We start from the raw sequence: 13,469 nt of genomic DNA, 5'->3' as shown, positions 1-13,469 counted from the left end.
CAGAAGATGTTAAAAGCAGGCCTGCAAAACAAAAGCATTTCAGAGGCAAGGCACCATAACCAAGAAGTTTGAGGGTCAAGACCGGTATTTCGAACTGTACCCAGAAACAAACTGGCACTCGAGGCTGGTGCTTTTAGGACGGTCTATTATTAGAGTTGGTCAGCAGCCTTGCTGTAGTATTTTGCACCAATTGCAGGATCCAAACAGTCTTCAAAGGCAGTCCCACATAGATCACATTACAGTAGTCCAGTTGTTATCAGGGCAATTGTGACTGTGTCCAGAACTTTCTTGTTTCACAAACAGCTGTGGCTCATAAAAAGTGCTATAGGCCACAGAGGAAACCTGAGCATCCATTCCAGATTATATCGCACTCCCAAGGTGTGAACCTGGGCCTTCAAGGGGAGTGCAGCCCTGTCTAGAACAGGCCCATTCCAATCTCACTCCCTTGAAATTAGAAAGAAACCCACTCACATCTGAATACCATGAAGGTTGCCAATTTCCATTGTCACGGAAATTTTAGTTTTCAAATAATCTGAAATACACATGACTGTAGTTATCGTCTCTTCCTTCATCCCCCCACCATTAATTTACCCATTATCTATTTTAGATTGTAAGCTCCTCAAGGGCAAGGACCTCCCTGATTCTGCCAACATAGCTCATTAAGGCAGCAATATCCTGATAGTGCACTGTACATAATAATAATAAATAATGATAATAATCGGAGCAGGGGCACTCCAGTGCTACTGTATATATGAAGGTGCCATGAAATGTTGTATATGCCCCCAAAACATTAAAACATTAAAAGTGCTCACTTGCTTTCTCTCTCTCTCTCTCTCTCTCTCTCACACACACACACACACACACACACAACTGGCTTTGCCAGCATAACAAGGCTAACAATGAATTGTAACATCAATTCATCAGTAATGAATTTACATCAATTAAAGCAAAATTTCAGAAAGGTCATAAAATCTGAATTTGTTTTTATTTAGTGACTTTGTTCTAAACAGAAGACAATAAACAGCTCCCCCCCCTTCACCCCGCAAAAACCCAAATTTTTAGTGCAAAGTCTTCTTCAGTGGCTAAAAATCTTCATATTTATGAAGTACAGTACATCATTATCAGGCACAAAATAAACTTTTTTAAAAAAGAATCAAGTTAATGCACAGCTGGATTCAGTGATCAAACACTTGCTCTGTTTGAGCAGTCTTCGGGGCATTACATAGGATCAGAGCCTATCCTGTGTCGCCATAAACACCTAAGTGAGGTTGGATGGCATGAAAGAAGAGCAAAATTAACATCTTATTCAACTGAGTTGCTTGCCTGTCAGTCAATTAAATTCCATGCCAAGAGGGTGAGACTCTTGCCATAAATGCTTTGTTTAAGCATTTTCTAAACAGCTTTTCCTGATAACAGAAATCCTCTGAAAATCACAATTTGTGCTTTTCTGGAATGGAAAGGTCATATCGTGCTGTCTGCGCTTTGTTTTAAGTGGGGAAAATGTTCCTTTCCATCGACTTCTGAAAAAAGGAGGATATATCTGGAATAAATCCACTCAGGACCACCCATGGGTAGCCAATTCAGTCAGCTTCTTGTGAACTCTGGAGCCCTGAAAAATTATCTGTTGGCATACATTTACTTGGGGGCTTATGGAAATAACTTAGAAATTACATAATATCCTCTGGATGTGGCTGGATACACTCCATCAAATTCATTCATGCTATGTTTCTCCCACATGGAGATTAAAGGAAATGTTCTTGTGTTTCGGGAGGTATAGAAATGTATTAAGAACTGAAGCCAAAAGTGGTCTGACCAAGGCTAGTGCCCAATTCACATCTTATGACCAACGCTCGTATGAGCGTACAGTATACACATTCACACATCACGCTGAACACGGGTACAGCAGGACACTTCCTATCCATATCTTGCATTTCAGGTGGGCCTGTATCCAGGTTCACTTTTAACATGAATGCGGGTACAGTCAGCCACACAAAAACATGTACCTGTGTGCAGGCATCTGAATGCTCGTACAACATAATGAGGTCATTCACACAATCAAAAACTGTGTTCTACCTGGGTTTGGGGAGCTGTTTGTGCTCCCAGTTTTCGGCAAAATAAGAGGAAAACCTGGGTAGTGTGGACTGGGTAGTGTGGAATAGGACTGTGCACAAAACGCGAATTGGATGCCGAATCGCAGCACATTCCCTTTAACATGGAAGAGAGCAGGTCCATATCTGCTCCTGATCCACTCACCACCACTTCCTGAATCATGTCCCCCCGCAGCTATCATTGTGCACCAGCGGCGCTCTCTCCCAGCTGCCCCTGCACAACGCCGGCTTGCACATGACCTCCGTAGGTAAGTCACGTGCATGGCCTCCGCCAGGTTGGAGGAAAAGCGACCCAGGTTTTCCTCCTACCTTGCTTCCACAAAACCGAAAATTGGGAGCCCACACATCTCCCAAACCCAGGTAGAATACAGTTTTTGATTGTGTGAATGACCTCATTGTCTGAGCAGGGCTTAGCTCTTAGGTAGGATCTAAACTCTGCCCAACAACTTCATGTCTCTTTACATGTTCTCAGACTGACTCTTCATTTTTGGCACAGCATCATGGCACAGCTGTGGTATGCTTCCCCATCTCCACATACACACTTCCCCTGGAACCCTTCAATCAATTGCACAGTGGATGATGAATGCTTCCCAAGCATGACCTGTGTCTCCCTCTACGTCTCTCCCTCACCCCAACACACTCTGTGCTTGCGGAGCTGCACCAAAGGATGGGACCAAAAACGTGTGTGTAGGGGCTGACATGACCACCTCCGAGCGAACTTAGGGTGGCTTTTACTCATCATCAAATGAATGTAAGATGTGTGTGGGGAGGGTCTTCATTCAATGCACGGCATGTGTCTTCTGCCATCTTGTTAATTTCTACACATTTTTCAAAATTCACATGTGCAAAGTAATGTTTCCATTGCAAACTGAACATGGGAAGGGGATTTTCTACAAGGAAGGAAGGAAGGAAGGAATCTACCATCCAAAACATTTCTGATTAACCAAAAGGAAGGAAGCCACATGGATCACAATAGATCCAGACAGACAGAGCAAACTGCCTGGATAATCTCTGATTAACTTTCTTTTTGGCTTTGATAGCATTTTGCACCCATTCCTTAACTTCTTGCAGACAAAAGAAAAAAAGTGCACAGTAGTTCCATTAGTCCTCTCTTTTTTTACAAATAGGATATATATATATATAATATATATAATATTTTTTATCATTTATATAAATAGATACTTTAATAGATATTTGTCTATGGAGAGGATGTTAACTCTCTCCCTGTGTCTTCTTGCTGTATATGATACCATTTCAGACTCCGTTCCTCTAAGAAACCATCTCAGGCCCACAACAGCATGACTCCGAAAAAGAGCCAATGACGCCCCCCTCCCCACACCACCAGCTCCATTGACCCACAAAACTATCTACCTAGCAGTCATATAGGACAAGTTCAGTATTGCTTTGTCCATACAGCACTGGTTGTGGAGGCCTCTCAAAGACAGAAATCATTGGCCTCACACTGTCAATAGAATAAAATGAACTCCTTCCTTTGGGCTGGAAGTTTTGAATGACTCAGAAAGACTGTCTTTTCATTCTGCCTATAGCTGCATATGTACATGAATGACGTGATTCTGAGAACACAAAAAAGCCTGTAAGGCTCTTTCAGAAATACCTTTTCAACACATTCTCTGTGATTGTGTTTCCAGGTTCAGGATTTCCTATGATTGACCTTGCCTCTAAGTCCACTTAACTTTTCCTAAATCCTTTGTCAGTGTCTCCTAAGTTTATTTAGATATTTAGCCGGCACTTTAAAAACACACCTTGCGTTGAGTTCTGGTGGATAAAGGTTAAACATCAGCATGCAAAATGGTTAGCTTTATAAAAAAAAATGCAGTTTAAATATAGATTCTCTCTCTGCTGAATCAGTCTGTCTTCACAATGGCACAAAATTACTTTTTGTCACAGTTGACATTGACATCCCCCCATTTTTTGGTCACACCTGAGGTCTCTTCTCAGCTCAAAATGGTGGACAGGGAATGGAGGAGAAATACCACAGTTGAAAGCTTAGGAAAAGAGCAGTACGTTCTCTCATATGATGGTATGCAGGATCGTATTTCCTTAGCTTCTAGGTTCAGCATTTTCGATGTTGATAATTTACAGTAAAACAACAAGTATAGCAGATCTGTTGTGATTAGAGGTTCACCTAGTGCTTAAGGAACTGGGCACCCTAGCAGGATATGGAGACGAATCAGCCCCTGAATTCCTGAATTCATTTCAGTCCCTAGCTGCATCTTGCTTATCATTTCCAAGAAATACTTATGTACCATTGGCCACCAAGATGTTAAGGACGAATCCTCCTTTAGTTCTGAAAGCAGAAACTTTCTTAACTTTTGTAGATGATAATGAACATGGAACCATTATAGAAAGCTCCACCAGCTAACAAAAATAGGACCAGACTGCCTTGCAGCATGGAACGTTATTAACGGAATAACTTCTTAGGCTATCTAGTAGGGATGTGCACGAACCAGCTGAACCAGTTCGGAAGTCCGGCATTCGAGCCGGTTCAGCGTCATACCGGAAGTGGCCTGGGCTGCAAGGAGGTATGCTGCAGCCCCATGTCAGCAGTTTTGGGGAGAGCGCCAGCAGGAGGAAAACAGCGGGGCAAGTAAGGGCACCCTCCTTGCTCCTTAAAGCCCCTCCCTCCCGCCTCCCAGGAGTGGACGAACCAGTTCATGCACAACCATACTACGTAGCTCTGTAATTCTTGCAGCGCTTTTAAAAACATTTGTGCCTGTTCATCTCTACTGTTGGCAGAGAAGACTGGGAAGAGTGTGTTTAAGGAAGGACCTCAAAAGTGGAACAACTAAACGTCCAGGACAGAGGTCACAGCATAGATCTTAAGGCACAGCTGGGCCTGTCCTCACATCCCACCTCTTATGTGAAATACCAAGATGTGTCACCAAAAAACATATTTTTTTAAAAGAGGTAAGTGAATATTTATGGAAGACAGAGAAATAATAGGGTGCCCTCTCCCTTTTTTTTATATGAACATTTCCACCAGAACGTTCTGTCCCATGGTAGGTAGGGTTGCAGGGTCTCTGAGTTACCCAGCAATGGTTGCACTAGCAAGAGAATATTAACCTGGGTAGATATACTGGTAGGATTAAGTCAGGCACTTCACAGAGCTTGCTTATCGTGGGGCATCGATTCCGTTCAGCTGCTTCATTTTTTGTTCTCAGTGTCCCAATTCATTGTCTATCCATCAACATTTTGCAGGTTAACCTGGTATTAAGTGCTAATCTTCACGGTGAGAGGTTTCAACATAGAAAAACCCCAGCTGTTTATATAAAATATAGCATACTGCAGAACTGGAAAGCATACTGCCCTGGAAATATGTAGTCCTGCTGGTGTGTATTCAGCTGCCTCCAGGGAACAGGAGCTGGTGATTCCCAAACAATGGCTCCACCACTGTATATATTTTTTTCTAAAAAACTAGCACAATGAAAAAATGCTTGGAGGAGATGTTTATTCTGGTATGGGCAGAGAGCGGCTGCTGTTTCAGGAGAAAAACTAACACTACATTCCCTTAACAGATTCCTAAATAAAAGAACACTCAATCTGCACTGAATCTTAGGGCAAAAGGGAATGCCAGGAGTCTAAAGGAAGGAAGGAATTCCAGAAGCTAATAAAGATATTAATACTCGTGAGACACTGGCCTCTGAGAGAAATCAAACATTGCTGATCCGGACACTCAAGGGGGTGCCTTCTCTCTCTGCCTTCTCCCGGAAGGATTCCTCCAGCTTCAGTTTCTCGGGGTCACCAAACCGCACGGTCTCATGGAGACAGCATGGAGGTGCTACCTTGATCACCTGCTCAAAGAGGCTGAAATCAGCGACGTACTTCCCACTGGCGGAGAGGGAAATGACAGGGGTAAACTCATAGCCCCAAAGGATCTCTTCGGGGAGGTAGGAGGTCCGCACTTGGCAGGTAGCACTGGTGGATTCCACGGTGCCGCTGAGGATGACGACGAGCTCAAAGTCTCCTTCCCCTGTGCGCAAGGCCATGTTCCGGAAAGGGCTGTTATCATCCACCACGTGGTAGAACGTGAGAGGCAGGATAAGGAAGGGGCTGTCAGAGGACGTGTCTACTTGAAAGTGCACATTCACCTGGTTGAGATGGACGTTCTCACCTTCCTTGGTGAGGTAGGTCTGGAGGAGTTTGCCGGTCACCTGGCAACCAATGAGCAGGCTTTTCCGCATGTTAGCCACTCTGATCATTAAGCAGGTCTTGCCGTTATGCTGTGCCACCACGGCATGCTGGCTGAATTTAATGGTCTCTGCCCTCTTTTTGGGCCGGGCAATCTTGGCTAAGAAAGTGCCGGTGATGAAGATCTCCATGATCGTCGTGAGGACCAGCTGACTGATAAGCAAGACAATGGCCAGTGGACACTCTTCACTGATGTAGCGGAAGCCGTAGCCAATAGTGGTCTGAGACTCTAGGGAGAAAAGGAAGGCCCCGGTGAGCGTGTGGACCTGCATGACGCACGGTGTGTGGTTGGCGGGTGGGTCGAACTCCAGCAGGTCCCCATGAAGAACAGCCACAAGGTACCAAATGACACCGAAGATGAACCAAGTTCCAGCGAAGGAGGCCGAGAAAAGAATCAGTTTGTAGCGCCACTGCATGTCAATGAAGGTGGTCCACAAGTCCTTCAGGTAGAGGAACCGCTTGTCAGCGATGTGCTCCATCCGCACGTTGCTTCGCCCGTCTTTCGTCATGACCCGCCTCTTGCGCAGAGCGGAGCCAATCAGGGGCCTGCTGTCCGTCTGTGTGGTCTGGCTGTAGTACACCTTGGTAGCGGACGTCATCTGGAGCAGGGAGAAAAGGTGGAGAGAAAGGATCTTAAATGGAGACAACAAAGAGGATGCTATGTCGATGCATTATTGGCCATCTGTCCAGAAGACCTTACTGGGAGATTTAGGGAAGTGATGTGGACTACCAATGGGCATGAGTTTAAGCCACCCGTGACCCTCAAATGGAATAAATAATATTGCACTCAAATCCTTTCACAATCACTTTATCTATCTTTAAAATTTTTCACCGTATCCACCTTGGCTTCTGCTGTGGGAGGTTAGTAAATGGAGCCACTTGTCTTCTATTTCGTACCTAGATGAATCGCAAGCCACAGCAACAGCCATGGGGCTCGCAAGCCTTAAGGTATATGACGCAACCACTTTTCTGAAGCTAAAACAAGCCTGGGCCTAGTCAGTTCCTGAATGGCAAACAGCCAGGGAACTTCATATATAGCTTGAGTTCCCCCATATGAACAAGGCAGAATATAAATGAAATGAAATAACGACTGCATATATATTTGTTACCGCTTTGTGTTGGCCACATGTTTTGAGGAGTTGGTCATCTACCAAAAATGCGTATAGTATAACTAATGGTATTTTCTGTGTTTTCATCTACCATGACTAGTATGACTACAGGAGAACCTCATTACTCGCGGGGGTTCCGTTCCCCACCTACTACCGCAAGTAACGGAACTGCAAGTAATGAGGCATGGGGAAAGGGGGGTTAGGTTCCAAGGTGGAGGGGAAAGTCAGAAAAAGCCCCCAAGCTGCCCCCAAGCTTACTGTGGTGTGTAATTTTAATGCAACTCATTGACCATACTGATTTGTAATTGCCTTCATGCTGGTCTTGGACCATAATCAGAGATGCACCTAGGTAATTTTGGAGCCTGGACCTAAAAGCCTTTGGAGCCCTCCCCTCCCCTGCAAATGAAGCATCATCATGCTCGGCTGGGCAACCACACTACCCAGGACAGACTGAAGAGGAGGTGCGGGGCTGAGGCTGTGGAGGCCATGGACTTCGGCCCAGAAGTCCAAGGGTAAGAGTGCCTCTGACCGTAATAAAGATTGATTGATTGATTGATTACTGTGGTGTGCTCTGTGGGTCCCCCATGTGTCCAGGCATGCCCTCCAAAGGATGAAATTGCCCCCCAAACTGCAGAAAACCGCAGGGAAAAGTCTAGTTTTTTAAATTCAGGAAATGCGCCACAACATGGCTCTTCCTGTATCCTCCTCTCTCCTGAAGACAAAATGGCAGCCGGAAGTGACCTCTGTGGTCACTTCTGGCCCTCTAGGAACCGCAGATAGGTGGGTTTTAATCCATTAGTATCCGCCGATAATGGAAACAGGTGTCTATTAGACACCTGCGGATATGCGGAACTGCGAACAGCGGTTCCATGAATAACGAGGTACTCCTGTATTACGCATATTTATTTACCGCTTTTCAACCAAAGTCTTCAAAGCGGTTTACACAGAAAAATAAATGTAAACTAAGACCCCAAAGGGCTCACAATTTTAAAAACAACACACATGAGGTAAACACCAGCAACAGCCACTGGAGGGGTGCTGTGCTGGGGACAGATAGGGCCAGTTGCTCTCCCCTTGCAAAAGATCAGAATCACCACTTGGTGAAGGTCCCTCTTTGCTCAGTTAGCAGGGAAATCAAGCCACAAAATTGTCTGATTTTGCTGCTAGCGTTTTCTTAAAACGATAAGAGCTAACATCTTAACTACCAGATGTCGTCAAACTTGCACTCACATAAGAAGGCCGCAGAGCTGTACAGAGTTGTGGTACTCTGCGATGGAAGACCTTCTCCAGACCCTAGGAAATACACAAGACTCTGCTGCAAGGTGATGCAACAGTGTTGTCCAACCTGTAAACATCTCCTGCTAATGCTGTCGTCCACATCATCAGCTTTGCTCGACCTGTTTGACAAAGCAAACTTGGTCATTTTAAATGGGTTTTTACATCCATGCAATGAACCGCAATCTGAGTTTTGGAATCGGTCACTCGGCAGGGCAACACATGGTGGGCTTCTCTCGGGCACTTTAACGGGTTAACGGGTATTCTTGGGTGCTGCTAGTCATGAACAGAGCATCATCACAGTTGTCCACTCGCCACGTAAATATTGCAAAGCGTAATTCCGTATAAGTCAGGCTCAATCAATATCCCACCAGCATCAGTCTGTTTCTTTCCTCAGGACCAGCAGATGGCACCATACTCCTGAATACGATGAAGTACCGCCTTGCCTAGCAACAAAAGAGGCCACACTCATTATAAAACCTTTATCCTGAAAACAGAAGCTAGCGCTCCTTGCTTGAGCCAGACACCCTTTAATTGCTCAGTTTACCAGAAACCATCTTCCTGCTTGCCCCACTTGTGGGCTTCCCAGAGGCACCCGGTTGGCCCTTATGGGGAAAAAGGATACTGTACTCCTAGGGTTGACATATCCAAGCTTCCCAAATCCGGATGGCCTAATTTGCATATCATGCAAATGATGGTGCAGCTAATTTGCATTTTATTTATTGGACAGATTTCTATACTTTTCCCTCCTTCTCTGCCCTCCCATGTGATCGGATCCGGAGTAAAATCCGGGCAATCTGGGCAGCGCATTTGAAATCCGGGTAAATCCGGGTGGAATTCAGCAGCTGGGTAGAGGAGCCAAAATCCGGGGGCTACCCTAAATTCCGGGGGACACGGCAACTCTATGTACTCCAGGGGGCATTATTAGGGGTGGCCCATGGGGTCCGGAGCCCCAGTGGATGGCTCCAGGCCCTGAATCCAGAGGCGTAACTAGGGAAAACGGCGCCCGGGGCAAGCACTGAAATGGCGCCCCCCCACCCCCCCAACATACTACATTATACTTAGGTTTTTCCTCACAAGCGCCCGCCGCTGCCGCCAAGCCAGGCCACTGACTGGCTGCCAGGTGCCAACAAAGCAATGGGGGGGGGGGGCGCGGGCGGCGTGGAAGGGACCGCTCGTGGGGGAGGGGGCGCCGACACTCTCCCTTGACTGCTGCAGCGCTGCTGCACTGAGCAGGAAACATTTGTATTAACAAAAAATTTTAAAAAATTAAAAAAAAATTTTTGTCATGGTGGCGCCCCCCACGTGACCAGAAAAGATCGCGCCCGGGGCACGTGCCCCCCCTGCCCCCCCTATAGTTACGCCTCTGCCTGAATCTCATCTGCCACCTCCCTCCTCCGTGACCTCTTCCAGAAAGGATGTGCAACCATGGAGGCAGCTGCACAGAGGCTGGGAGAGAGCTCCTAGCCTCACCTAGCTGTCTGCTGCTTCACCTTCCTAGAAACATACATAAGTATCCTTGGAGGAGGGTCTAATTGCATTTAATTATCAATAGGCTGTTGGCCTGGGGCCCAGATCTCTTAAGAATTGGGTAACGCCCCTGCTGAACTTGACGGACTCTTCTTACATCTTCTGGTCCCTGGCCCTGAAGATATTTATTTAGTGTATTTATCATATTTTTATACCACTTGATATGTACGGCTCTAGATAGCTGTGTCATCCCCATTTCTGCCTATCGGGGATGCCTCATTCGGATTTTGTTGCTACCTTTATCCTTCTTCCGGGCTCAGCTCCCACCCCAGAGAGCCTCTAGAGGTTAAGCCTCAGTGCAGCTTCAATTTTTTGTATGCCTTTGGATACCAGGTGCTTGGGGGTTAGCCAAAGGGGTGGCTTGCAGTATGCCCTTCTGAACCACCCTGAGGCTTTTGTCTGACCTGCCAGGATGCTGAGGCAGATGAACTGCTACTCTGACCTGCCAAAGCAATTCTTATGTTGGGGGAGTAAATAATTCTCTGTCCCTCCCAGCTCCCCTTCTTCCAAAATAGCTGATGCGTCCTCATGTCAAAAGCAGGAGGATCGGCCTGACGGACCCCAGTTCTAACACACCATGACATTTCGCTCTGGGTCTAATCCATCCTCCCCGGAGCAGGACTTCTAAAGAGCCAGTCTCATGGCTTCTTGGGTAGGCCTTTCCCTTTCCGTTTTTCAGACTCAGCTTTCTTGTAACAATACCCCTCACATTCAAGTTCTTCACAGAGATACAGTGATGCTGAGCTGGGCACTTTGGAAGCTGACATGATGTGCCCCCCACCCCGCCACATCTGCAGCCAGGATCATGCTGGCAGTGACAAGGGCGGCCCCGCCATGGGGCAAGGTGAAGCGGTCACTTCAGGCAACAGATGATTGGGGCACCATTGAGGCGGCAAAATGCCCTCTTGCCCGCCACCCCCCCCCCCGGCCACTTGAGGAAGAAAAGCAAAAGAAGGCAAAGAAGGTGCCCGCAAGAGAGAACAGCATTTAGCACCTTGCCTCAGGCACCCTAGAGATCTCAATAGCGAACCGGTCTGCCCCAAACTGGGCTGGATTCAGTTCAATCTCAGGCCAGTCTGCCTTTCCTGAAGGCCGGTCCGGTTCGCAGTCAAACTGGCCCGTTTTGCATCATATCGGTTCACTATCGAACCATTTGGGCACACCCCTAGATGTGCTTCCCAGAACAGCCCCATCTCCTAAGAGGAATGTCTCAGTGCTCACATGTAGCCTTGCTTCCAAATGCAAACCAGGGCGGACCCAGATTAGCAAAGGGGACAATTCATGCTTGCAGCCTCAAGACCAGCTCTCCTTCCCAACAAAACTGCCTGCCGAGTCAGATCATTGGTCCATGTAGTTCAGTGTTGTCCACACTGACTGGCAGCGGCTCTCCCGGGTCTACCTGGAGATGCTGCCAGCCCAGGGATCAAACCCGGGACCTTCTGCATGCAAAGCAGACCTTCTACTACTGAGCTGCATCCCTGTTCCCTGTCACTGACAGATGCACCCTAGACAATCTTCCTTCATAGGAACATAGGAATCTGCCACATAGTGAGTCAGACCCTTGGTCCCTCTAGCTCAGTATTCTCTTCACAGACTGGCAGCGGCTTCTCTGAGGTTGCAGGCACAAATCTCTCTCCGCCCTATCATGGAGATGCTGCCGGGGAGGGAACCTGAAACCTAGATGCTCTTCCCAGAGCAGCTCCATGCCCTGAGGGGAAGATCTTACAGTGCTCACACTTCTAGTCTCCCATTCGTATGCAACCAGGGCGGACCCTGCTTAGCTAAGGGGACAGGTCATGCTTGCTGCCACAAGACCAGCTCTTCCTTGTTCCGAAATGTTCTGAGAAGGTGGGGGGTGGGGAGAGGAGCAAGCACTGCTGTCGCCGTGCCAAAAGGAGTCAGGAGTGAAATCACGAACCAGGCTCCACCACCTCACCCCCGCAGCGCTCGCCCTCTTGACGAGCATCCTGTTAATTGCATCTCCTCTCCTTCTGCGCATGGAGCTAAACAAATAAACGGGAGAATAAACTGAGGCCGGGAGACAAACCCCTGTGTGTTTCCGACTGAATCACTGCCCCTTCTTCACCCTCCCCGTTCCCTTTAACCTTGTTCCCTGCAAAGAGAAAACAAACCCCATCGGAAACAAGAAAGGCCCTTTTGATTCTGACATGTCAATGTTTGGAAACGTCTCATTGAGGCAGAACGCTCACATGGTCTCCGCCGAGATGCCCGGCCCCTGTGCGGCCCTTTCTTCCTGGTGAAAAGCAGCCGAAGGGGGGGAAGAATGTGAGGTCAGGGGATTTCTTTCGGTCCACTCACCCCCAAACTTCATGCCACTTCTCCTGATGAGCGGTGTGTCTGCCCGTCTTTCTGTTCCTTGCAAAGAGGGCACAATGTTCCTTGCCCATCTTAGAGCCTGGATTGGCACAGAAGGTTTCCTCTTGGCTGGATGCGTGTCGCCAAGAATTTCAGGGGTCGTGTCAGTTTGGGCAAGGACAAATTTCTCTTCAGCTGGGATGAAGGGGTGCCGTTGCATGGTTGCCACCAAGGGTGATGGTATTTGGAGCCTGGGAGATATTTGTTTTTAAGTCTTCTTTGTCCAAATTGGCCGCCAAGTTGGGGTTTTCTGAGGCCTCCCACTGACTCATCAGAATGGCCGGACGTCCCCTCAAGAAAGCTTTCTTCAAAGAACAGAGGCTATTTTTCTTCCAAGGTTTCCCCTCAGACTACCAGTCCTGGTTTCCAAGATGCTAAGAGCATTGAGCCGTTGGAAGTATCCCGAGGAAGCTTCAGGACACCGTCCAGCCACAAAACCAAAGCCCCAGACAAAGTTCCCTTGAGAAGCGGCCATGGCCTCCTTAGGAACTGGCCGACATTTCCTCCCTGTCAATGCCATCTTAGGTAACGCTGCCTCTGTGGAGATGGTTTTGCATCGGAATTCTCCATCTCACCCCAAATGTGGCCCAGAGGAACCGGGAGAAGGCCAAAGGGAGGGAAGTTAAAGAAGAGAGGAAGGCTGCTGGTGTTTACAAATTGAGTTGGAATAGCTCAACAGATCGTTGACTGAAGGGTTATACTTCCCTGCAGACTCCGTGCAGAAAGCTCTTCCATAATTCTGCTTTTGTTATCCCTCCCGTTCTATGTGCTTTTGAATCCACCTTTGCAGGATTCCTATCTAGCATGATGCTGGAGCTTTACTGCGCGACAATAAAGTTTAGTTCGGGACATGCGGAGGTGC

At 47.4% G+C, this 13,469-nt stretch overlaps 1 protein-coding gene across 3 annotated transcripts in view; it reads right to left on the bottom strand.

Annotated features, from left to right (window-relative positions):
- Window positions 1-966: 966 nt before the first annotated feature.
- The window catches only part of KCNJ10 (potassium inwardly rectifying channel subfamily J member 10), a 35,428-nt gene continuing 22,925 nt past the window's right edge, over window positions 967-13,469 (bottom strand). For 2 of the 3 annotated variants that reach the window (XM_053277845.1, XM_053277847.1), the window contains exon 2: window positions 967-6,916. In XM_053277845.1, the coding sequence (XP_053133820.1) occupies window positions 5,780-6,916 (1,137 nt within the window). In that variant the 3' untranslated portion in view covers window positions 967-5,779. Of the gene's footprint in view, window positions 6,917-8,656; window positions 8,824-13,469 lie in introns of all 3 variants that reach the window. The other variant, XM_053277846.1, reaches the window with a different exon arrangement.

This window comes from Hemicordylus capensis, chromosome 14 (assembly GCF_027244095.1).
Source record: "Hemicordylus capensis ecotype Gifberg chromosome 14, rHemCap1.1.pri, whole genome shotgun sequence".
Taxonomy (NCBI): domain Eukaryota; kingdom Metazoa; phylum Chordata; class Lepidosauria; order Squamata; family Cordylidae; genus Hemicordylus; species Hemicordylus capensis.
The sequence above is the reverse complement of the archived record's forward strand: the minus strand, read 5'-3'. Positions and strand labels throughout refer to the sequence as shown.